General features: G+C 46.0%; 7 protein-coding genes across 7 annotated transcripts; 3 read left to right on the top strand and 4 right to left on the bottom strand.

Moving 5' to 3' along the window:
• Positions 1–1,443: 1,443 nt before the first annotated feature.
• Positions 1,444–1,875, top strand: GLAREA_00214 (uncharacterized protein; the record flags this gene model as incomplete). Its single annotated transcript, XM_008084974.1, has 1 exon — positions 1,444–1,875. One exon carries the CDS (start codon positions 1,444–1,446, stop codon positions 1,873–1,875), a length of 432 nt encoding a protein of 143 aa, XP_008083165.1.
• A 751-nt stretch (positions 1,876–2,626) lies between these two features.
• On the bottom strand, positions 2,627–3,879 carry GLAREA_00213 (14-3-3 protein; the record flags this gene model as incomplete). The annotated part of the gene is made up of 5 exons (XM_008084973.1): positions 2,627–2,998; positions 3,051–3,138; positions 3,217–3,491; positions 3,568–3,642; positions 3,868–3,879. 5 exons carry the CDS (start codon positions 3,877–3,879, stop codon positions 2,627–2,629), a joined length of 822 nt encoding a protein of 273 aa, XP_008083164.1.
• A 1,660-nt stretch (positions 3,880–5,539) lies between these two features.
• GLAREA_00212 (cochaperone Pam16) lies at positions 5,540–6,150 on the top strand (the record flags this gene model as incomplete). Its single annotated transcript, XM_008084972.1, has 2 exons — positions 5,540–5,650; positions 5,737–6,150. 2 exons carry the CDS (start codon positions 5,540–5,542, stop codon positions 6,148–6,150), a joined length of 525 nt encoding a protein of 174 aa, XP_008083163.1.
• Positions 6,151–7,062: 912 nt separating this feature from the next.
• Positions 7,063–8,122, bottom strand: GLAREA_00211 (NAD(P)-binding Rossmann-fold containing protein; the record flags this gene model as incomplete). The annotated part of the gene is made up of 6 exons (XM_008084971.1): positions 7,063–7,209; positions 7,260–7,384; positions 7,440–7,546; positions 7,592–7,979; positions 8,037–8,053; positions 8,100–8,122. 6 exons carry the CDS (start codon positions 8,120–8,122, stop codon positions 7,063–7,065), a joined length of 807 nt encoding a protein of 268 aa, XP_008083162.1.
• A 683-nt stretch (positions 8,123–8,805) lies between these two features.
• On the bottom strand, positions 8,806–16,317 carry GLAREA_00210 (ARM repeat-containing protein; the record flags this gene model as incomplete). The annotated part of the gene is made up of 6 exons (XM_008084970.1): positions 8,806–9,234; positions 9,284–12,520; positions 12,576–15,087; positions 15,138–16,089; positions 16,139–16,206; positions 16,262–16,317. 6 exons carry the CDS (start codon positions 16,315–16,317, stop codon positions 8,806–8,808), a joined length of 7,254 nt encoding a protein of 2,417 aa, XP_008083161.1.
• Positions 16,318–16,629: 312 nt separating this feature from the next.
• Positions 16,630–17,586, top strand: GLAREA_00209 (uncharacterized protein; the record flags this gene model as incomplete). Its single annotated transcript, XM_008084969.1, has 1 exon — positions 16,630–17,586. One exon carries the CDS (start codon positions 16,630–16,632, stop codon positions 17,584–17,586), a length of 957 nt encoding a protein of 318 aa, XP_008083160.1.
• Positions 17,587–19,495: 1,909 nt separating this feature from the next.
• GLAREA_00208 (uncharacterized protein) lies at positions 19,496–21,921 on the bottom strand (the record flags this gene model as incomplete). Its single annotated transcript, XM_008084968.1, has 2 exons — positions 19,496–21,420; positions 21,483–21,921. 2 exons carry the CDS (start codon positions 21,919–21,921, stop codon positions 19,496–19,498), a joined length of 2,364 nt encoding a protein of 787 aa, XP_008083159.1.
• Positions 21,922–24,482: the final 2,561 nt, after the last annotated feature.

The raw sequence follows: 24,482 nt of genomic DNA, 5'->3' as shown, positions 1-24,482 counted from the left end.
GAACGATACACAGTATCATCAAATATAGGAAGAGAATGAACGCTCTTTAGAGCATGATCTCAACATGACAGTTTCTGAAGCCGCTAACAACTTCATACAATCTTTGTTTAATTTGGCCCGAAGCCCGCTAATTTTTGGAAAGCATTTTTGGTTTATCCCAAAAATACCACTCCAAAGCTGCTTTCCTTATCAGTCTTGATCATCGCATTTAACAGGCAAAGACTGGTGCGAAGTTCTTGTCTCATGTCGTTATTTTGGGACGCGGGGAGTCACTGCTGGTTCTCACCTTCGACTCGACCATCTGGAATTATGACTGGATCTTTACCAAGTCTTGGGAAGGCGAAGCGAAATACTGTTTCTTATTCTGAAAGCATTCAAGTGAATGCCTCTGTATAGCAACAATAGTCTCACGACGTTTTCTACGCATCAAGCCTTGATAGGTTTGCCCGAGGTTTCAGAAATACATTGTGTCGAGTCTCAACTAAGTACAGATTCGTCGTCGTAATGTTGTTTTACAATCTCCTTGTATCTCATTATTTCCTACGCAAGCTGTTGTGTATTTTGTATCTTGTGGGTGTAGACGATCATGAAAATGAACGTACAGAGAATTTAACAAGCTTACTTTGAGGAGAGACAAAATACCTAGGTAGTTCCGTACACCAAAGCATCAGGGCATTTTAACACCAGGAGCAACATCTAAACTAAAAAGTGATAAATCTTTCTGCACACTCGCTTGCAAGCTGAACTCTAGGTTTATGTTCAGGATGTTCCAAATGCTGTACTCTGAAGTCTGTCGGCTGTCAATCATATTTAACTTCCCGTAAAGCCAAAGTCAGATACACGTTTATCACGAATCTCTTTTTGAGATACTTCTACATAGATACCTAGACTAGCAAAAGAAATAGATTGTTCAAAATCCATCATCCAACAAGACATTGAGATTCTACATCACGAGCGCTGGTATTCTAAACAAGTGTACTAACAAGAAGCGATCATCCGAGTTTAGCTTCTTCACCCAAGCCTATGTTTAGACCATTTCTACAACAAGGAACTCCGTAAAAACTCCTTAACATATCGATACTCCCGAAAACATACATACATTGAATTCAGCCAGCTCGACAGTTCTCGCCGGTATATCCGCCGAGACATTGTATCGGGTGATCGTCCAAACCACGTTGTCTTGCACCATGGTACATTGCATAATCGCTGCCGCAACCACCACCACATAATGCTCTCGTAGCCCAAATTCTGTCCATCAGCAATTATACCACCCACAGCATACGTTTTTTGATGTTACCTCTTGGACGACATCATCGAGATCGTTATCGGATTTACACCATCCTGCGGCCGTAACATCAGTCCAGCAATAAAGACGCAAACGACCCCTCACTCATCAACCCAACCCTCCTAATCATCCATCCCCCAAATATCAGAAATGCCAAAATGCCATCGCCAAAACACCAAAAAGACCCAACAACAATAGAAATATGGCGACAAGAAGTCTCAGCATGTCTGCACTCCGACTCCACGCCATCCGTCCCTACAACTAACACATACACCTCCCCGCCACCAAATCCGGCAACCCGACCTTCCACCCTCTGGAAGAAAATGAAATACCTACGACTATTTGATTACGCTCCGAAACCAGTCGCCGAAGTGGCACCTATAACGACGGAGATGTATTCGTCATCGACGGATCAAGAGCGGTCTCCTACGACTGATCGAGGGCACGTGGTGAGGGATGATGAGAGCATCGATTTCCACAGCCAGCATAGCGATATACTAGATGGTCTGAGGGAGAAAGCTGAGAGGCTAGAACGGGCTAGGAGACTTTTGGATGGTGGAGCGAAGGGGGATGGGAAAAGGATTGCATAGGAGGCAGAGGAGAAGGTTGAGTTGAGGATGTTGTGTGGTTGTTACACACCGCGTATGAGGGAGGGCCCTCGTTCAGATGTTAGTTGCGTAATATGAGTCTCACGGAGGAAGAAAAATGAGTAGGACATAGGGCTTTTTTTACGTTGTACAGACTGAATGAGTTTGTCACGGCTTGGAACACAGTACTGCTTTCTCACATGTTATCATAATATTTCACAATACACAGGAGAACAAATTGCTTCAGTGTGAGTAAATTTATCAACCCTCTACATACTCAAGAGCTGCGCACAAGGTTCAAAAGGCTATTCGCTATGACAACGCGGGTAGGATGTAAGAAATCCGATGGATATCTAGACCGGAACGCTCCACCAGAGTTACTAATGTCCATTGCATTAGAGAGATTCCCAATACCGTTTGACTATATCTTCTTCTTTAAAAGTCAATGAACCGTCGAAGCTCGGTGAAATTCGCAATTCCGAAATCAAAAGACGCCCGCTTCAAGACCCGAAGGTTCCTTCCACAGATACTGTCTATGATGTGAGAAAGACCGCAGGGGAAAACGCAACCAGAAAGAAAAACATGATCATCAAGTTCGCAGTATGGTGTATTCGCAAATCAGTCGAAAGGCCACTCATTCTGCTTTTCATATCAACTCCCATCCCCTACCCATGCTGCAATCCCACCGCCAGCAACCCAGGTATACCAGCAGAAGAATACGAAAATGAGACGATGAGAATCGGGGGTAGTCGATTTAAGATTCAGTTGCAGGAGTAGCTTCAGTCTTTGGCTCGGCAGCGGCGGTCTCAGTCTTCTCAGCCTCTGGGGCCTTGTCATCTTTTGGTGCCTCAGCTGGAGCAGCGGCCTCAGCCTCGCCACTATCCGAAGAGGTCCAGAGTGTGAGGTTGTCTCGGAGGAGTTGCATAATGAGCGTGCTGTCCCGGTATGACTCTTCTGAAAGGGAATCGAGCTCAGCGATAGCATCGTCGAATGCCTGCTTCGCAAGATGGCAGGCACGGTCGGGTGAGTTCAAAATCTCGTAGTAGAAAACGGAGAAGTTGAGGGCGAGACCCAGTCTGATTGGGTGGGTTGGTGTGAGTTCAGTCTGAGCGACATCGGTAGCGTTCTGGATCATGAATCAGCGAATATTCAAATTTGATTGCAAAATCGCTTCTTACCTTGTAAGCCTCGTGAGCCGCGGTAGCAGCAACCTTGCGCTTCTCGCCTGAAGCGAACTCGGCCAAATAACGGTGGTAATCGCCCTTCCTAAATTGGTATTCATATTAGGGCAAGTTCGATAGGATATGATAGCGCTCCCAGGGCGCATAACTTGATAAGACGTACATCTTGTGGTAAAAGACCTTGGACTCTCCAGACTCGGCTTTTGGGATCAAAGACTCATCCAAGACATCGAGGACATCTTGGCAGACCTTCTCGAGCTCGGTCTCAATCTTCTGGCGGTAGTCTCGGATCGTAGATACGTGCTTGTCGGTACCCTTGGATTCTTCCTTCTGCTCGATCGAGGAGATGATTCTCCAAGACGCACGTCGAGTTCCAACAACGTTCTTGTATGCGACGGACAAAAGGTTTCGCTCGTCAACGGTGAGTTCTCCGCCCAACTGGTCACGCGTAATTAGCTATGTTATCTTTCACGAGCGAATACCACCGGGATCGGCTAGATGTGTAACTGCGTACCTTGGCAACCTCCTTCATGAATGTAACCATTTCATCGTAGCGCTCAGCCTGCTCGCAGAGCCTCGCGAGGAAGGTCTTGCTGTTTTGATGTCAGTGGGAACTTTGGCACAGCGCCTATAGGCGGAATCGGGGGTATCTCGAACCTTTCGCGCTACAGAAACAACAACGAGTCAGTAAAAGTAAACATAAAGAGCACGCCCAAAACCGCTGACAACCGAAACGCGGTCGATAAGGGATGGTGGGCTATGGAGGGGAAGACGGATCACTGTGGGAAGTGACGCGGCGGGCTACAGAACTTACTTCAGTGGTCATTCTTGATGTTATCGGATTTTTAGATGGGAGTATATGAGAGGATTGCGAGGGGCAGATCGATGGATATTGTTGTTTTGGGCAAAGGCTTTGCAAAGAGTGGTTAGATGAGGTTGTGACAACAGGTTATTCCAATTTAAATGGAGCAGCGTGGTTTCCATGGGGACCTCAGGCAGAAACTTTCACCTGATAATCCCAGTAAGCAGTTTCGATATCAACAAACAAAGCGGCGCCCAATCACTGACTTGTTCCATTCAGAAAGGACTTTTGTACTGGATACTCGATACAATTATGGGCCCTGGGATACTAGACTAGATCTCAGTCAACTACTTGTACATTTTTCCAACTCTATGCTGTTGGAATTGCCGACTGTTAGGTCATTCAACACTTGACAACATTCTGCTATCCACGCCGCTTTTTATGTTTCACGTCACAGCCAATTCACTTAGCATGAGGTGATTGATCGTGACGAAGGCATGTTTATTTTCCTAAGCTCAAGATGAGGAGACTTGAATTTACAAGGATTTTCAATGCTATCTTTGAATCACGTTAAAATATTCAAAGTGGGTCTTTTTGTCGTGTAAATTACGGACGTGCTGGTGATCTTAACTTTTATTTCTATCTTTCTGCCTACCAGGACAAACACTTTGCATTCAGTGCTTATGAACATGCTGAAGCTGTTAATAGGATATAAGCAATTGCTTCTTCCAAAAATAGCATAAGATGGAATTGTATTGCCATGGTTTCAAGTCCGTAACTCATTATCTGTGTCAAGGTTGTATACATGAATGCAGTTTCACAAGCACCTCTAATTGTTAATTACTTTTACGGCTTGCGAATCACTTTAGCGGCTACTTTTGTTGATTTGTCCGTGTTAATCACTTCAACCCCATCTATCATGTAGTACGAAAGTATAAGGCTTAGACCATTTTAATCTATTGTTGGATGCAAAGATTGTTCTTGAATTAGACGGTTTCCTTCCAAAGATTCGTGGAGCGAAGTGATTGGGACCAATTTGAATTCACAGGTGACAGCGAAGCAGCAACCACGAGGATTCCGATCACTTCATTTACATTGCAACAGTTCTTCACTACGTCTGTAAAGCTCTTCGTTAGATAATTCAATACAGGAGAGAAGAGGGGAGGTGATTCGATAAAGCTTCGGAGGTGTTTCCTTGTCGAAATAATTGAATTTTCAACTATCTAAATGACAATGCATTTGCGGCAGATTCTATAACAAGATGAGTATCAGATATATCCAAAAAGCAGCGTGCGTATTCGCCGAGTCACTAAGACACATAGAGCACAACCTGCATAAAACCTTTCTAGCTCCTACCTAGCAGTCCTTTCAGCCTTACAAGATCAATACAGATGCTCGTCGCATCACGAGCTGGGTTTCAGTCTTTACCTTGTCAGTTCAGTGTTGTCACATGTGAACGGTCCGGTGATGTCGACCGCGTGACCGGCACGCTTGAAATATCGAATCAGACTGCTAAATTCCTAGAAGCAATTCAGATAATCGGAGGATCCCCTCGTTCCATGTATGAGAACATTGGATTGTATTCAGTCTTTCTCTGGGTTCTTTGGGACGAGTAGCGTTCCGAGTCTAGGGCAATGGTAATGTGAAGCCGGCGTCGGATTATTGTTCTTCCAGAATATCTCCGATGGGCTTCTGGAAAAAGTTGAGGCGATCACACTCTTCCGGCAGTCGCTTCAATCAATCATCCCTCAGCGTCGAAGGCAATTATACTCGGTGGTTAGACTCACTAAATATGGTAAGCCTTTCACCCGTGATGGATAGGATCTTGAAAATCCAGAAGATACACTTCCAATGGCACTAAGCATCTAACTCTGTACTCAGGCGCATCGAATCATAACGCAAGTCGTCCTCACCGGCTCACGAGTCCTTGGACGCGCTTTCGCCGAAGCCTACAAGCAAGCCTCCGCTTCTTCACAATACGCCAAAGCGAATAAAGCTGCTGGTGGTTCGGGAGCTTTTTCCTCACACAGCGGTCTCACTCTCGAGGAAGCATGTAAAATACTGAACGTAAAGCCTCCTCAGGGTGGAAAAGCGAATATGGAAGATGTAATGGACCGTTTCAAGAAGTTATTCGACGCCAATGATCCAAAGAAGGGTGGGAGTTTCTATCTGCAGAGTAAGATTCTGAGAGCGAGGGAACGGATAGAGAGTGAAGCCCGGGTGGCGGAGGAGAAAGCCGAGCAAGCGGCAGAGGCGAGAGAAGGTTGGAAACCTAAAGTCTTTAAAGATCGGTAGCGCTGATATACAAAGTTCCCAAACGGTGACAGCGCTGGGAACGATTTGACGACAAAATTCGTGCGGACTGAAACATCTAATGCGGAAATTTGCTCCAACATATAGGTGGACGAAAGCACGATCGGAACGGGATACTGGACATCTTCTCTCTGTGTAATTCGACATAGCCAGGCGTTATTGGAATTGTAATCTATCTTGGGGGCTCTCATCGGCATTTACACGGACCTAGGTGGTCTCGTTTGTTGTACAATATTACGGAAGGTTGGACATACCTCGAAAATAGGAGGTTTGAAACGAGTATAGAAGAGTTGACGGATTCGAATAACTTCGATACATATTTTAATTGAACATTCAATTAAGAATGGCTACACCGCTTCCTCTCGGGCTATGTTAAAACGACTGAAGCTTGACTTTCGGTCAAGTGAAGTATTGTTTGTTCATGCGGGTTCAGCTGGCTCAGAGACTGCCACGCCATCCCTTCTTTTCACTCATGTACTTTTAGATTTTCTTCATTCGTGGAATGACGATGAATAGATGAAATTTGTCAAGCTGATTCGTCTCCGTCTTTGTTCCTTCGCATCTAACTAAGTGGCATCTTGCTGGCGTTGTCTCGATGTCGCGCTTAGCAGCAATCTCGGAAATTTGCAATCATTCTCGAACAACAAAGATTCAGTTTGATTTCCGTTCCTTTCAGACAGGACCACGAGTCTGTATACTTGATTTTATTCAACAGAAGATAAATGACCGAGGTTACTCTATGTTGAGCACTAGAGAATCTATCATCGAGGTACTCATCTAACGCTTCCATTTGTTAATCCAAAGCATCAAATCTTCCTCGAGGTCAAAATTACAATATTATGAATTCCATATTGGACTTCCAAGTCAAACGAGTTTATAAGCCTTACTCAATACTTACGCACACAACATTCCACCATCCACCTCGTATGAACCTCCAGTCAAATAACTAGCTTTATCACTCAACAGAAAAGTCGCCAGATATGCCACTTCCTCAGGAGAACCCCATCTTCCCATTGGTACTCTAGCACAACTTGCGTCCGACTACCTCGATTCAGTACTTGTTTCTCTATGTACGAGAGTTCCTGACTTACAGCTTCCTTATTCTCATGCCCCTCTTTCGTCATGGCAGTCTTGATCCATCCTGGACTGACACAGTTGACTCGAACACCTTTAGGTCCCAAATCCATAGCCGTACTTCTCGTGAGACCAAGAAGACCTAAAGAATTCTCTTTGTCAATAGTCCCGCAGCAAAAGGGGTCAGGATATATTACCATGTTTAGCCATAACATAAGGCGTTAGATTCGGAACCATAGTAATATGACTACACACACTCCCAACATTAACAATACTCCCTCTCGTTTTGTATGGCAATCCCGTCCTGCATCCAGTTAGCCCATACTCCCCATAAAAACCAAGTTCATACGTCAAACCCCTCTCCTCCTGCCCTAACATAACCTTCACAACAGCCCTCTCACACAACCACACGCCCCTCAAATTGACACCCAACACCTTATCCAGCGCTTCGACCTCCGAAGTCTCAAAAGCTTCCATACTCCCACTAATCCCCGCAGCCAGGAACGCGATATCGATTCTCCCGAATCTATCCACGGTCTGCTTGACCGCGGCTTCGACTTCCTGTTCTTGAGAGACGTCTGTTGGGAGGATGAGAACCTCTGTTTTGGGTGAGAGTTGAGTGAGAGCTGTGGGTAAATTGTTTAAGCTGTCTGAAGAGAGATCGAGGAGGGCGATTTTGGTGATTCCTACGGAAACAAGATGGCGGGCTGTTGCGAGGCCGATTCCTGAGGCGGCACCTAGCCCGCGGATTCTATCTCAGCAACTCAGCTTCTCATGTGAAAGGTTTAGCATACCAGTGACAAAGGCAACACTAACTCTATCAGCAGTCATTCATCTCACACAAGAAGCTCACTCACCAGCCCTCATGAAACTCAGACATTCTTTACGCTTTCCGAAATTTCTTTCTACTTCTATGATGGTAATTCAGAAAGTGACTGAGACTGACGGTAGATATATAACTAGACACCAAGGAACCGGCTCTATGCAGCAGGGACCAGTTTAGTGAAAGAACATCATGGTCGTTCGTATTTCTTTTGAACGCTAAATGCGGGGTACCCGGGTATCACTGTGTAGGAAAAACGGGGGTAACTATGAAGGTCCTCGGATGTCACCCGACGGGAGCTACGGTAAGTAGTTGGATGTTGTCCATTTGTATCATAATTTTTGTAAAAAAATGTTGTTGTGGTGTATAACTAAAAACTTTCTACTCTCAGATCCCGGATTCGAGAATGGTTCAAGACCCCTGCGCTCTTCAACGTCCAGTGTTGCGCTCGCAATACGACGGCAAGCGGTGTAGCATATATGAAGATGTTAATTGAATGCTCGTCATCAACCTGATTCAAGACCAAGAATTACAATTCCCAAGAAATAGCCCCACCGACGCCATGCTACGGAACCAATTATGCAACCTAGTCTACATGTACACCAACACCAACCAGTATTACATTCTTAACCCTTAAATAACAGATGCCAAGTCATCTGTCCCTGATATCGTATCTAACGAGATAACGCCACCCAACCTATATTATCCTCATAAAAGCAATCTGTCATTATGACTGTTTTCTACCAGAAACTACACCATCCAATATAATGCTGGCAAAGATTCTCGAACTTCGTTGCCTCGGTTAAGAGCTTATCGACTTGAAGGATGTACGTTAATTCCTCATCAGGTTTGAAGTCTCGTCCGATGAGCTTCTCTTTCACACGATTCAGCACTTGCATCGCCCGCTCATTCTGCGTCTCCTGTAATTCACCGTCAACCATAGGACCATGGACTGTAGAGTTCGTTCTCCCGCGAGGCCGTGACGAAGGTGGTGCCGCTCCAAGTGTTGGATCCTGAGCCATCAGAGCTGAGGGCGGAATGTCTGCGTCCATGATTGAGGGTCTGCGATCTGCCATCATGGAATTCCGTCGCTCGGCACGGAAATTTGGACCTCCAGTGGGAGAGGCGTCACCGGTCAGACGCCAGTTGAGGAGAGGGTCGTGAATGAACTATCCAATCATTAGTATATAGCAAGAGAGACTCTATATTTGATCTTACCGCTTCGAGTACAGCCATCAAAGACTCTTTATTCTCTCGTAAAACTCTCATTACATTCTCACAAGTAATTCTGAAACTGCCTTCAATGTTTCCGACTTCCATGGCGTAGGTCAACATTCTTGTCAGTCGGAATGGGACTCGCTCGGGATATTTCTCACGGTGCATGGCGACCTCGAAACAGTCACCAAAATCAATATGAATGATCTTGCCGGTGATCCTATCAAGCATCAAATTGGAGGGATGTCTGTCACCAAGACCAAGAATGTATCCAACCATTGACATAACACCGAGGGATCTTGTGTAATTTGTTCGTCTCTCCAGCCAGGACTCGGAACTCTTACTTTTCAGCCAAAGGACTCTGTAGAGATCTTGTCCAGTGGTATTGTCAAGTGCATACCCAAAGACTTCGACTTTCTGCATGAGCGTCAAGTTATCATAATCGGGTGCCATCTGAAGCATGATCCGGTGTTCGATATTGAGGAGGATTTTACGGCTTTCTCTGTATTCCCGAATGAGGACGTGCAGAGTATCACTGTTTGGCACCCAACCGAGGAGACCAGAACTTTGCGACAATGGTATAGCCGCATACCGTTGGATATTCAGATGGCGGCGATAAGATTCGGGGTCAACGTGAAGAAGGGTGTTGCATAGGCCAAATAGTTGCATAACACGCTCGTCTTGTCGTATATCTTCGTGGCCCTTGAGTACGAAAGCATGTGTCTGTCCATCACTACCGTGCAGCTGAAGCTTTCTCGGTCGCTGTTTGGAAGAGATCACGGTAAAGTTCGGGTCAAAACCGACGATTTTAATGACCTCTTTCCCACTCTGATAGGTACCAGGTACAGCTAAATCAAGATTTTCGGCCTTCTGCAATTTAGGCGAGACGTATGCCAGCTCCAAGTTGTTGAGTTGTGGTAGCTGTCGTGCAATTCTTCTGAAAACTTGGTAGTAGAGGTCCCATGCGGAGTTGATTTCCCCAATATCTCCAGACTGTCTGTAGGCGAAGCACCACTCACGTGCTTCTTGAAGATCGCGGCCAAAGGTCTGAGCGAAGGATATTTCGCGAAGAGTCTCAGGACCAGCATCAAGCATATCGTGAAGTGGCGCGAGTGTGTTGAACATACCCTCAATATTGCGATCACCGAAGTAAAGTCGGGAAGCTTCCTCCAGGCCTTCGTGCCAGAGTTCGTGCCACAAAACCGCAACACGAATAAGTTCGTGACTGACAACATCAGCTTGCTCGACGAGTTTTGCGCTGTGTTGACGCACGCTGTCCATGATCTGGACAGCAGATCTAGATCGCCGGGTATTTGGCGCCGACTTCATGGCAACAGTCAATGGATATACTAGCGCCTGCGGATGAGCTCTGCCGACATCCGCAAGTAAATTATGAATGGATTGTCGAACTCGAGTGTTTGGTTGATTGATGCGAGCAATCAATTGTGGAATGACTTCTAACCAGGTATCCACACTGACAGAGGCGAAGCCCTCAGTGACCGCAGTGTTAACCTCAGGGCTTCCACCATGCGCGAACCATAAAGTCAGTAATCTCAGGGTGTCTTGGAGAGAACTGTCACTTGAGAGTGCGATGGACTTGAAAAAGCCTCGAACCGCGGGGACAACGTGTTCGATCAAAACATTCGGAGAAACGACAAGGTCACGGTCCTTGTCAGACTTATGCCCCAAGGTCTGAACGATTTCGAAATTTGCCAGAGCCCATGCATGCCACGCCTTGTACCAGTTGGGGTTGAAGTGGGTTGCGGCCCGGTAGGATGCCAAAACATCTTCAACTTGGTCGTGCTGCCAGTTCCCTTGCCTTTGAGCAACTTGCCACTCGCCCTGCTTCAAACAGCATCGAGAAAGCAAAACCGTATGAGCTTGCATCGCTTTGGAATTGAGGATGTTAGCGCCGGCCATATTTGGATTGGCATAACCATTTGTAATGTTAGGGTTGTTGTTCATATGCATATCACCGTTCATGCCTTGAGGAGCCATCTGAGCGGCTTCCAGTCGATCGGCCATATCTAACGTTAAGGTTTTGAGCCCATCCAGCGCTGGAGCCCGCTTTCCGGCAGACCAGTGAAATTTAAGCACAGCATACTGGACGTGAGCAGGAATTGCGTTTTTGATGCGTCGTTGGCCATTCTGCCGAGGCCCATCTTCTGTGTAGGGGAGTAGGGTATCGAGACTCTCCTCAGTACCGATCAGCCTCTTCAGTGACTTTTCTGCCAGACCCATACGCCCAGAACTTCGACAAAGATTTGCAAATTTGATCTCCATTAACATGTTTTCTTTCGGAGAAATGACCAAGCCTCTCAGATTTAGCATCCTCTGCCAGACTTCGACATTTCGCTGACAGCCGAGAAGACGCTTTTCCCAGGTGTGGCGCATTGTCTCTTGTTTATGAGTTAACCCGTTACTCTGCTTATAAGTAATCAGCTCTTCTAGCTCAGCAAGCATTTGTACGCGGACGACAACAGTGTAAGCTCTGTTGTAAGATTCATTGACCAAAGCACTGAGCTCAGTATCCAGCGCTTTCCGAGCCTTTTGGACATATGAAGCGGCCTCGCGGAATTGATTACGATGGAGAGCCAGAATCGCGCCGAAGAATGATCGATCTGGGGTATCGACCTTCATGACGCTGAGATAGTCATCCATCAGGTCCCATTGGCCCAGTCCCCATGCAGCGGCAGTCGCCAGAGGAGCAACGCGTCTTTTTATACTCAAGGATGAAGTGTGCCACTTATCTTGCGCTAATGAGGATAGAGAATCCCATTCGCCCAAAGCATGTAGACATCTCATTTTTCCCATAATAACTTCAATTGTGTCGGCATCGCCCGGAAATTCCTGTTCCCTTTTCTTGTAGAACTCCAGAGCTTCCTCCCAGCGTTCCAACTTCTCAAACCAAGTCTCTCGAAGTGTTATCCCATCCTTGAATGACTGGGCCTTACGCAGAATGCCTATAGCCGCATCGTATTGTTGTAGCTGATTGTTGATCTGAATCAATGCCTCAACAGCTCCACTAGACTGGTCTTGAATGAACTCTAATTCTTTGTAATGCAAAGCCTTTGCCCATGCGTGGCACCTGCCAGCTTCGCGACCTAGTACCCGGATGTCAATGGGGAGAGCTTTATCATCATGTTCCATAAACTCGGCAAGATTGAGCAAGACACCAAGAAGATCTGGCGTAATATATTCTGATCGTATGGCGGTCTCTATGTTTTGTATCAAATCGTCCTAGGGTTCAATTAGCTCAAGTAAATGGGTCTGTTTCACCAGCGTGACTACTTACCTGATAAGGCTCGAAGAGGTCGCTCCAACAAGATACGAAAGCAGAGTTGAATAATTCCCTTGCTAGAGGGGGGTAAACGCTCGCAAGCGACGCGCAAGCTCTGAGTGCATGGTTAGGGGATTCCGTCAAAACCGTCAAACTAAATCTTCTCATCCATTCTTGCCAATCTTCTTTCGTCGACTTGCCAGTCGCGTCCCAAGCCGCCTTTAGATGCACCGGGTTAGAGTCAAGCTTTTTGTTTGATGGATCTTGAACAGTATCATCATTCAGGTGTCTATAGCGATCATCTGCATTCAGATCTTGTGGTAAGACTTCCCCCTTCTGGAGCTTGCTAACCAATAGCTCATAGTTTTGGTGTGATATCTGGTTGGCAACAAGCACCTTGTTGATTGTTCCAACGAAGTGTAAATAGTCCTTGCCTAGCTGGAAAATCAAAGCGCACAACGTGTCAAAAGCAGCAACTCGCAACGCTGGGTCATTGCCAGCTAAAACTCTAGCTAGAGGATGAATGATCTTTGAAGCATAATCATTCAGATTGACTTGACGCGATATTTTGCCAATAGTTTCTATGGCAAGTTTGCGAATGAGTGGCTGTTGACCGGGTTTCTCGAATACATTAACAATGACTGGTATTATCAAGTGCATATACTCTTCTGCGCTTGAACCAAAGATCAGAAAAGCGTGTAGAACCCGCTCAGATGGTAGTCTTTTGACAGTGGTATCTTTATCGAGCACTCCAAGCATCAGAGGAAGTAATCCAGCAAGGTAAATCTTGAACTCTCCTTCGAGCGAGCGTGATATTGACTCCACGAGCGTCAGAATATTGGCTTGTAGCGAGGGCGATTTGTCCCAGTATTCTTGGAGAAGTTCAACAATTTGTGGTAGGTAATTCCTTATGTGCTGCTTGACAATAGTAACTAAGATGCTGAGGTTACTAAAGTAAGATTCCAGTCTCGCGGTCGGAGATGCTCTGATGACGGCTAAGAAGGCTGGAATGATCTTGTTAAGAAAAGGAACACACTCCATATTTAGGGTTCGAAAGATCTGCATAATAGCTTCTACAACAACCGCATGATGCTGTACTAGCGATTGATCTTTTAAGATCTGAAGGAGAGCATTGATAACAACAGTTGGGAAGTATTCTTTGGTTGAAGGTGTGAGCCCGTCCATCATGAGTGAGATATCCGTTGTCCGATTTGACTCGAGGTGGAGTTGCGTTTCTGGCGAGGTTTCCTCGACTTGTTGATGTCTGTACGGATCAAGTGCGCCAAGGATACCCATAAGTTTAATTGTCTCGTGTCTAAGCACCTGTCTTTGCGGCTCTCCGCGAATGATACCCTGTAGAATTTCTAGGAGATTTGGATAGTCCAGGTATGGTTTGATGACATAGCCCGAGTTACTAGCCAGTTGCCCAAGTGTTCGAAGAGCAGCTTCGCGCTTCGCAGGCGAACTTTGGTCTTGAAGCGCCTCAATAATGATAGGCATGAGTCTGTCAATGTATGGAATCATGTCCTCACCCCCCACTGTCGAAAGGTCGCCAATTGCCTTCAGAATTGTAGAAGCCACAGCCGGACTCGGATCCCTAGCTTTGGGTAAGAGAACTGCTATCATAGGATTCACATACGGCTTGATTAGGCCTTGCGAGTTTTGGACCAAGAGACTGAGTAGTTTGGCACTTTCTTCCTTGTTTCTTGCAACATCGGAAAATTCAAGCTCGGTGAGCATTTGAATTAATATCTTCCTGAGTGATGGAATCACATAGGCGGGATTGACCGACGTCAGACGCCCGATGATAGCAATAGCCACTTCTCTAATCTCGAAAACTTCATCGTTTAGAGCAAAGAACAACGTCCGAATATTTTCTGCTTTTGCGAGATGACGATCGAAGCGCTCGTCTAATGCAGCAAGAACTGTCCGTCGAATTCCAGGCACAGGGTCAGCGACACCCACGGTAAGTAGCTTTTCAATGACTTCGTTAACGACCTGAATTGCATGGTGACTAGTTTGATTGACAATGGGATCTCTAACATAGAGCTGGCAACACGTCAATGCTGCTGCCTCACGAATATCGGGATTTTCGTCTTCGACATATTTTATTGCGACGTCACGAACGAACTCGTTGAGGACATGGCCAGAGAAGTCGAAACTGCCAAGTGTGTTCAGAGCAAGCTTAATCTCAGTCTGCCGGTGCTCGTACGCCATAGGATCTCTCGAATCTTTTGGTACAACGGGGGCCGCAGCGATGCTATTCGGTGTAGGCGCACCAAGGGGCTTGAATGGCTCTCCGCATAGGACCTTACTCAACATGTGCAAAAGTCTTTCTTGGATGGTCGGCTTAACAGGCGGAATGTAAAAAGCCATGTCGACGAGTGCTTGCGTGAGTTTTGGTGTCAATTCACAAGCGAATATTGGATCGAGAAGAGCCTCCATATATTTGCTGAGAGTTTGACCGACTGCAACCGCCAGTCTGCTGATACAGTCGAAGACAGGATCAACGGTGCCACTTCGTCTTCTGGTAATATGTTAGCAAGGCGCCAGGGTGCTTGAAACAGAAATACTGACGATTTTAAGCTTAGGCCCTCCCGGACGTATATCAGAACGCCATCAAGATAAGGAGCAATAGCACTTTTAACAGCGTTTGCAATATTGCCAATAGCCAAAAAGGCGTCATTTCGGTCCTTGTCCTTCTTCAACATGCCGGAAAGGAACACCATAAACTTGTGCAAGTAAGACGCAGCGAATTCGCTAGGCGAGTAGTTCGCAAGCTCTGGTATCAACATAACGACTGTCCTCCGAATTGTCATATCACGATGGTCTTTATGACGAAAGACAATGTCGCAAACCTCGGCGTAGTGCTCCTGCATGAACATTCCACCTTGATGAAGCAGTTCTTTAATGACCAAGAGTGATCCATGGATGTATTCAACGGATCCTTGCCTAACCCCCTGAACAGCTTCGTCATAAATCTTAGCCTGCCATGTCTGTCGCATGGCTTGGTCTCTTTCTCGTATAATCTGAAAGCAGGCACTTATAGCCTCAGCAGCTGTCTGCCGAATAAGCAGTCTCTGGTCTCGTAGACCGACCCATATTTGATCGAATATCAGACCGACAAATCCATATACCAGCGTGGGTGAGTTTCGGGCAAGTTCTCGTAATATAAGGACCGCTCCATATCGTCTTTCCTCTACACGATCCGACTGGAGCCATTCGAGGGCTGTCTTGATCTCGGCTTCGACTAGATCTGAAATCAACGATCCCCCTGGTTTACATATTTTTCCCAGCGCCGAGGCAGCTGGCTGCATAGGCACCAGGTCCTTTCCTCTAAGTACAGTTCGTAATGATTGTGTGAATCGAGTCGTCCTCTGTCCAGCATCGACGCCGTCGAAATCGATGAGCGCATCGAGAGCATAGATACCACCCAGTCTGTCCACCGGTTCGTTCGTATGGCTAATGAGGGTTGTAATCTTCTGGTTGACAACATTATAAAATTCCTGGAAGCGCTCCTGGGATAAATCTACAAACGAGTTAGTCGTTACGAGCAGCTTGAAATTTCCCCCACATACCTCTAGAAGATATCTCCACCAATTGTCTCAAACTTATTGCCGCACGTCTTCTGACATCGTCACTGCTCCTGTTTAAAATCATCAGTCTCTCTTAACATCCACAAGGCTCCAGGAACAACCCACTTCGAGCGCAAGTCTGCCACAATACTGTTAAGGGCATCTCCAGGAGTCTGCGCCATCTTGTGTAAAAACTTCTGCCAACTTCCTCTCTACTGCGCACGCGCCATCTCCAACCATAAAGGCGCGTACGTTATTGTGATTGTCTGTGTTTGAGGGTCGGCGATGTTTACTCTTAACTTTCGACGTTGTGACGGAGCTCATCTGGAGCTGGGAAATCGGGCGTGACCATTTACAGGGGGATTGGAGCCGACGGAGCCTAGCGTACTTCCGATAGGCTTATCGAACAACCTTTTGAGGAACGATCTCGATCTTCGATACAACACTAAATCTGTTGCAAACACGTTCAATATTTATCGGCATTAACAGCAGTCATGGGTAATGATGGTGGTAGCATCCCGACGCGAAGAGAGCTGGTCAAAAATGCAGCACGAGCATTGAATACATCGGAATTCAAAGCCAAAGAGCAAGAAGCTCAAGGGCACGCGTGGACCTATTGCCCCCTCTCGAATCGACCCCTCGTTGCGCCTATCGTCTCCGACTGCGCAGGCACATTATACAATAAGGATGCCATACTTGAGCAGCTGCTCCCAAAAGATGATGATGTACCGGCCCCAGTGATCAAGGAGAAAGAGGAGGTGTTGCAAGGCCGAGTCAAAGGGCTACGAGACATTGTCGAAGTCAAATTCACAGTCGTAAAGGAAGGCAAAGAGGAAGAGAAGAAGATCTGTCCAATCACCAGCAAAGAGCTTGGTCCGACTACGAAATCTGTTTACCTCGTTCCCTGTGGGCATGCATTTTCAGATGTGGCGATTCGGGAAGTAGCTGGAGATACTTGCGTGGAATGTAACGAACCATACAAGAGCGACGATGTCATCACCATATTGCCTCTGGCGAAAGAAGATATCTCGAGGCTGGCAGCGAGAATGGCTAAGTTGAAGGAGTCAGGGCTCACTCATTCGTTGAAAAAAGCACCCGGCGCAAAGAAGAGAAAGAAGAACGCCGAAGCTGCAGAACCAACCGAAACATCCTCCGCGAACGAACCAACCTCAAATCCAAAGACGAAGTACAAACTGGTTGGTAATGATAAGGTCAAATCCAGCAGTGGTGCGTCGACCCCAAATGTCACATCAAATGGCATTAAGAATGCTGCAACAGCATCTCTTACAGCCAAAGTGTTGGATGAGCAAGAGGAACGCAACAAGAGGCGCAAACTAGGTCTTAATGATAATCTGAAGTCGTTGTTTTCAAGTGGGGGATACAGCGCACAAGCACACAAAGGTGGCGATTTCATGACTAGAGGATTCTCTCTTCCCAAGAAGACTACATGAATCGAGTCTCCGGAGTTGGAAAATCTGAAAATATCATTTAGCGAGGCGTTGGTCCAGCGGGCATAGCAGGGTGATACAGGATTGGGCATATTCTTATATCAGCAGTAACTCGAATTAAAGCGATTTCGTTCATTCATTCCCGTCTCATGTGGCGGTAGCTGAACAGTCGTATGAGAGCCTTACCACCACCGGCTCGGTCCGTCCCAATGCAAGCCCTCTACCATCTCAACAACTCGACTTCCACACCTCCCAGTGGGCCAAAAGCAACTATTGGTGACGAATACTCCAACTTGTTTCATCAAACCAAACTACAACTCCTCCTCAACAACCTCCTCCCTTCCAACAGCCCTCGCAACCATCTCCTTCATCTTCATCCAGCCCTCGACAGAGAATAACCCGCCATCTCCATTCGTGAAAATAGAAGTACTACCCATCTCTATCATTGCATACCAGTCAACACGCTGAGATCATGGTTGCCCTGTACAGGGCAGATGAGGAGGAAACGGGGGAGGCTTACGAGGATAGTTATTCATCCAATAAGGCAGAGGTCGAGGAACTGCTAACACGGCAGTTGTGAGGGAGAGGAGGAATATGGGTGTTGCGATGCGCATTTTGATGAGGGATGCGTGTACCTCTTCTCGGTAAAAAGGGTGGTCCAGAACGCGAATTCTGGCGCTAATAGTTCGAGTATTTGGGCGGTTTCGATGGTAGATTTCAGGAATTCAAGAAATCCTTCAAATATAGCCAATCGAAACAGCGAATTTACTCGTACCAATCGTCCGACACCCAGTCCAATATCTCGATCGTCGTGTTCAAGTATCAGTGCAAATCAAGTATATCAATAAAATTCTTCTCTCCTCACCAACCACCCAAAACAATCCCCAACCCCAATCCCAAACCCCATCCTTTTATACCCATTCCCTCCCCTCTTCCCGTCAATCACCAAAAGTCCCATGACCCATCCCTCACCCTCCAATCACAAATCAAAAATCTACCGAGCGGGAACGGTAATATGGATAAATACCCACGATGAAATCACCTACAACCCGCCAACAGGTTCACAAGTCTTTTATTACGAGGTTATTAGTTGATATACGTGGCTTTTTGAGTTCGCTGGTACGGAATTGGGTGGGAAGTGGTGTATTGGGAGGATGTTTATTGGGGAGGGATGTTCTTTGATGATGGGAGTTTATATGTAGATTTACGAGGACCTGACACAAACAATTTTGCACTCTCAGTATATCAGCCAAGCAGCTCCCAACATACCTTACCTGAGCAGATATTGTGCCCATCACAGACGCCCAGACAAATACTTTCGAGACGTAATTTGCTTTTATATCATACCTATATCACCTACCCTACGCCAACCACCACCAAATCAACCCAATCTCATTCAACCGCTCACCGTACAACTAAAACTCTCAGCACAAAACGTATTAACAAGCTTTCCATTCATCGAAAGTACGTGTCTTATTATAAAAACTCGTCATCTAGCACCTCGCTCCATGCCCATTCTTTCCCATCACGCTCCCCAACTGCCAACACAGGGTACTCATTCAGCTAGCACTATACTAGATTACTCTATCAAAACGACGAGATAATCAATCATCTCACGCTATGCACTTTTCTCTCATTTTGAAAAATCCACTTTTTTCGCTTTCCACGAGGGCCACTATTTTTCCTGCGGTATCAGATATGTAAGCCAGAAAACATGCCGTTCTACTTTTGCCCATCCCATCCCCAAACCCCCGCTCCGCTCAGTAGCCTATGTATATAGAGGTAAAGAGTCATTTTTTGCTAAAAACACAATATGCTCGTTGGCTCATCGTAAAAAGATTCATAGAATGCTATATGCCTCTCTGTGGGCCAGTGCTTCCCAAGCCTCGTAGTTGTCCATCTGGCATGTCTCTCAGTTTGCAGTCTTTGGCTCGAGGTAGTCGTTGAAACTTCGAGCAATGGTAGGACTGCCCTCGGGGCTAGCCGGTGGCTCGATGGATTCGATCCATGCCACCGCTTCCCAGCTCTCATGGTTCTTTTTGCGTTCTGAATTGGCAACATTGAGGTTACTCTTGACTTTCAGTCTACGCATTTCCCTTTCATTTACAACAGCTCGCATGGTTTTTTGCCTCAGAGCCGAGGTAGCCCAACCTTGTACGTTCCCCAATCTTGACGATTCCAACACATATTTCAGTAGAAAGTAGGGCAAGTTGAGGAGGAGCTTTGACAGAATGGTATTTTCGTCGCCATTCGTAGTATATCTAGGACTCTCATCCGATGCGTGGTCACCGAATTTGATACTGCTAAGGCGAGGGTTGTGGGTCTTTGGTCGATCGTCAGGTGGAACTTCAGGCAAGCGGCGATTATGGGTAAAGTCTCCAACGGACTTATCCAGCTCAAAAGTTGGAGGAAAGTTTGTGATGGTCCAGTTCAGTGCGGACTGGAGAAGTAGATTAACTGTCGGGCCATATGTACTAGGGGAGCGACCTTGCTCAGCTGCAGGTTGGAGAGTCCAGGAACAGTCGAGACCACCATCGAGAGCGAAATCGAAAGCCCTCTCAAGAGTGTTCCAACAGATAGATTGCGCAGCGATCTCAATGCCGCGATTGACTGCTGGTGGAATTTGAAGGATATGACCAGCAGCAGCGTAACCCAAGGCAAGATCAAATCTGTCTGAAAAGGTCTCTAACGCCGGCGAATTGGTTTGGGTACTAGGCGCTCCATTGAGAGCAGAGATATGATTAAGATCCAGAAGAGGTCCGCCATATAGTCGCTGCATAGCCAACCAGAATGCATCTGATCGGAGGAAGCGATCGTCAGACTCTATGAAGAGTGTTTTGGCAGATATGGCATCACCATTGGCCTCTTTTTGTTGGGATACCATAAGAGACTTTAGGGTAGGGCTGCGTGCGAATATGATGTTGTGGCCAGGAATACGTACTGCAGGCGCACGGTCGTCCGAATATCGAAGCTCAAGTGTATAATCGGCAAACGCGGGATCAGCAAACTGGTTCTGTAAATATTGTACCAGACCATCATAGCGTTCCTCTGGCATAGGAGGCGGAGGAGCCATGTGTGCTGGGTGAAATCCGCTTGAAATAGGAGGGCCGGCTTGAGGTGCATGACGAGACTTATGGCGAGGCTGTTGAAACACCTGAACTTCATTGATGTGGCCATTGGAGCCGTTAACAACGGCAGTCGAGTTGCTGTATTGGTGGTAGAAAGCCGAGCCATTGTCGTGCTCGTTGGGCGCAGAAGACTGGGAGCCGTGAAAGCTATGTGGTGTCGAAGGGTCAAAAGGTGGATATCGATAATTTTCAGGGCCCATTGGAGTCGCCGAGGGGGAATATCCTTCAGGAGGGGCAAAATGACCCATTTGACGGCGAGCATAGTTATCGGCGCTAGGGCCATGGTTCATCATACCATCTGGACGAGGGTAATGATATCCTGGTGGCGGTGGAGGGCCCATCGGAGAGTATCCATTGGACATGCCTCCATTGGACTGGTGCGGACCATGGCGACCAACATTGTGATGTGCGTGTTGGGGAAATGGGTAAGGCGGAAGGTTGCCCGCTGATGGTGGAGGTGCTGGCGACGAATTGTTCGATTCTGGATATCCTCCAAACCTCAGACTTCCAGCACTCGGGTGCGCATGATGCATTGGATGATGAGGACCATTGAAAGTAGGCGGATGAGGAAGATTATGTGCCTCGGGGCCCATGTTTGGGTACTGCGAATTCGTGGATGGAACAAACGGCGGTGGTAGTTGGTATGTAGATCGAGAGGTAGATGACAGAGCTTCAGAGGGAGCAGATCGTGGGGTTTCCTGGGTATCTGCTGTGGTGTTGTCAGTTTCATTCACGTAGAAAACCACCGTGGGTAAGATTCCGTTTGCATACCTGGAGGCTCTTCATCGACCGCTGGGGTGTCGGTGGATTCTACAACTTCTTCTGCGACAGAGCCAGCAGACTCAACAGATGTGTCTAGCTCCGGCTGTGCCTCTACTTCTGGTTCTGGCTCTGGCACTGCTTCAGCTTGTGCCTCTGGTTCCGACTCGTTCTCTTCGGTCTGTTCTGCCTGGGTGGGTTCGTCTTTTTCCAAAGTTGATGACCCGTTCACAACCACCGTCTCAGAGATAGGTGATGTAGGTGCGGGTGACTCCGCGACAATTGGTGAAGCCGGCGGCGCTTCCTCCCGCTCAATCTTAGCTCGAGCTGCTTGTTGCTTTTGTCTCTTTTGCACATATGTCAGTGGGATGGCAGGTACAATTGCCTTTGGAACGGCGGGCCGTGGTCGATTTTGCTGAAGAGCTTTGGCAGAATTGTTGATGGGTGCCATGATGGTTGCAGAGCTCTGTAGAGCTACTTTGACCAGGGATTGACTTTTACCCGACGTCCCCAAGATTCAACGATGACCGTAGAGCAGGTCATGTAGCATCCGGGGAGTCTTTAATGACGCGGTGCGGATGTTGTAAAGTCGCGTTCAAAGCTGGTAATCAGATCCCCGCCTTAGAAAATGTCGTTGACCCTGTTCGAAAGTCTTCGAATCGCTTAGCCCCCCTGTATTAGGAATAGCGTCATGTGAGCTTCCTACCTCATTCTTTACACATCACTTTGCGATTTGTTATACAAGTTGACTGGCCTAGATATATAATACAGTTTCAAACCGAATCTGATGGATTTTGCATCGAATTGAATGAAAGGTTTTCATCTATCACAGCAACTTATCTCAGAAACAACTCAGAACATTTTTCATGCCCTTGCGGACTCCCGTCTTTGGTGGGCCGGCACTTACCTACCTATGCAAGTGTACTTGCGCTCCCAAGCCTCAAACGCCCGTTAAGAAGATCATGTCTCTTCCATATTAATAGCGATTCCAGATCTTGAGCATTGAGGGGCCGGTTTAGGTTCTGTATATTTTTGTGATAATGGCAGAATATGACAGCTTCCACCAATGTGCTGCAAGTTTGATAAGCTTCCTCCTGACAATAGGACGTTTCCTACCCAAACAGCCACGATTATTTATGTTCAATTAAATATCCCATGTCGTCTCTTGTAGTAAACACAACCCCATCTGATTAATCCCTTGTACTGGAATGTCGTTTTCTCACATTATTGTAATTGAAGAGTGTCCATTCGCGCTTGTAACGCTTTTGTGTTTGGATGTGAGAACTTACCTAACGTATCAAATTGTATCTCTTCAGCTGCCACAACCTGCATGCTATTTTCATCCCAGAGGGGTTATACTCTCCTGACTATCGGTTTTCATTTTTATTTCCTGGAAAATATCTCGAGTAGAATCCTGAATCAAATACAAAAGTAAAGGAGTTGCAGATACTGGTTAGCGAAGAAATTTACTTCTCATAGTATTATAATTGGCCTCTATTCTATAACGCAGCCTCGAATACTTTTCAGGAATGTTTCTGTATAGAACTTGCAAAAGGTAGAATTGTACTAATAGTACAATACTGAATCTATATAATTTTCTCCTCCTATTCTACAAAAGTTACTAGAAAAGAAAATTCAAGAACACACACCTTGCCGGCAGATTTACATGTTCCAAAGAGTAGTTTAAGAGTATATTCGAAGTATCACAAGATAAAACAATTACCTATTCATCGCAACATGTAGTAAGGATAACCTTAGGCTGCTAATTCTTTTCAAGAAATTAATCTTTACTACCTATCTAGTCTTCCTTTCATTCTATAATAAAACTTGACAATTATACTCTCATATCAGGGTTTACACAGTCTTCTGATTATAACATCAAATACTTTGCAACTATACCGTTACATCACAATTTCAAATCCCTTCGACGCAATGTCACGGCATTATATCTAACATTTCTCGCAAATCCATTATTCAAACATCAAATGGGCTCATACACAAAAGAAAACACCAGAGCTTCTACCTCCCATCAAACGCTGTTCAGAATGCCCGTTAAGCAAAAACTCACAAGCGAGGGATGTACTTAATCAAATCATGATATTCAAGAAGCTTCGACCAGTAACAGAAAATATCTTTTGCGGTAGCTTTTCTCGCAGTTGATGGGACTGACTTTACCTTTAGAGTTAAATTCCAGTTTATTATGTGTAGTTCTTAACGAAGATAGACACGACTATTTATTTTCACAGGGGACGAAATTTGGAAGAATTTAGTATATAAACTCTTTACACTATAGCACTGCTCTAAAGCAATTTCGTCCCTAGCATTACAGCCAGCTGTTATATAATACATGAATACGTTCGAGCTATCCTTTGCCGTTTTTCACTATAAATACAGAGAAAATGGCTCCAATTTAGAGCCGTAGCATGTCTGCGGTTTTGGTTGTAGAGAGTATAAGATCATTTGCAATAACTTTGCATTTATCTCCTCTCTTTACAGAAACGGCAAAACCTCTCATGACGATAAACTTTACTTGCACAGCCAGTACTGTCTAGATTCTCCTTCAGTCCTGGCCTTTTCGACTTTTTGATATTATAAAGGGTATACTAATGAGATTCTACACTACCAAAACCACTTATGAAACCATGCAAGCGCAAGTTTCAATTTGGAAGAGGAGCGAGACGGATAACGTCGAGTATGGCGAAGTTCTCAAATCGACTCATTTAGTACATTGATCGAAACAAACATCCTGAGGGGCTCCTTTCGAAAAAAAAATCCATGAGTCCCTACCATGGAATTTTAAAATCCACATTATCTAGATTTGTGTTAATTATCCGAAAGGTATTTTTACATATCTTGTGATCAATACCTAGAGGACTTATTCTAAAAGTAAAGCTGGGTGACATTGCATAATCCGTGTCCTGCAAAGACCCGGATATACTTGAACTTAATGTCTGGTATGCAGATAATCTCACGATACTAGAACGGTTCTTTAAATTCCAGTTTCACGAAGGG

The sequence above is a fragment of the Glarea lozoyensis genome (genome assembly GCF_000409485.1).
Source record: "Glarea lozoyensis ATCC 20868 chromosome Unknown GLAREA3, whole genome shotgun sequence".
NCBI lineage: Eukaryota > Fungi > Ascomycota > Leotiomycetes > Helotiales > Helotiaceae > Glarea > Glarea lozoyensis.
The sequence above is the reverse complement of the archived record's forward strand: the minus strand, read 5'-3'. Positions and strand labels throughout refer to the sequence as shown.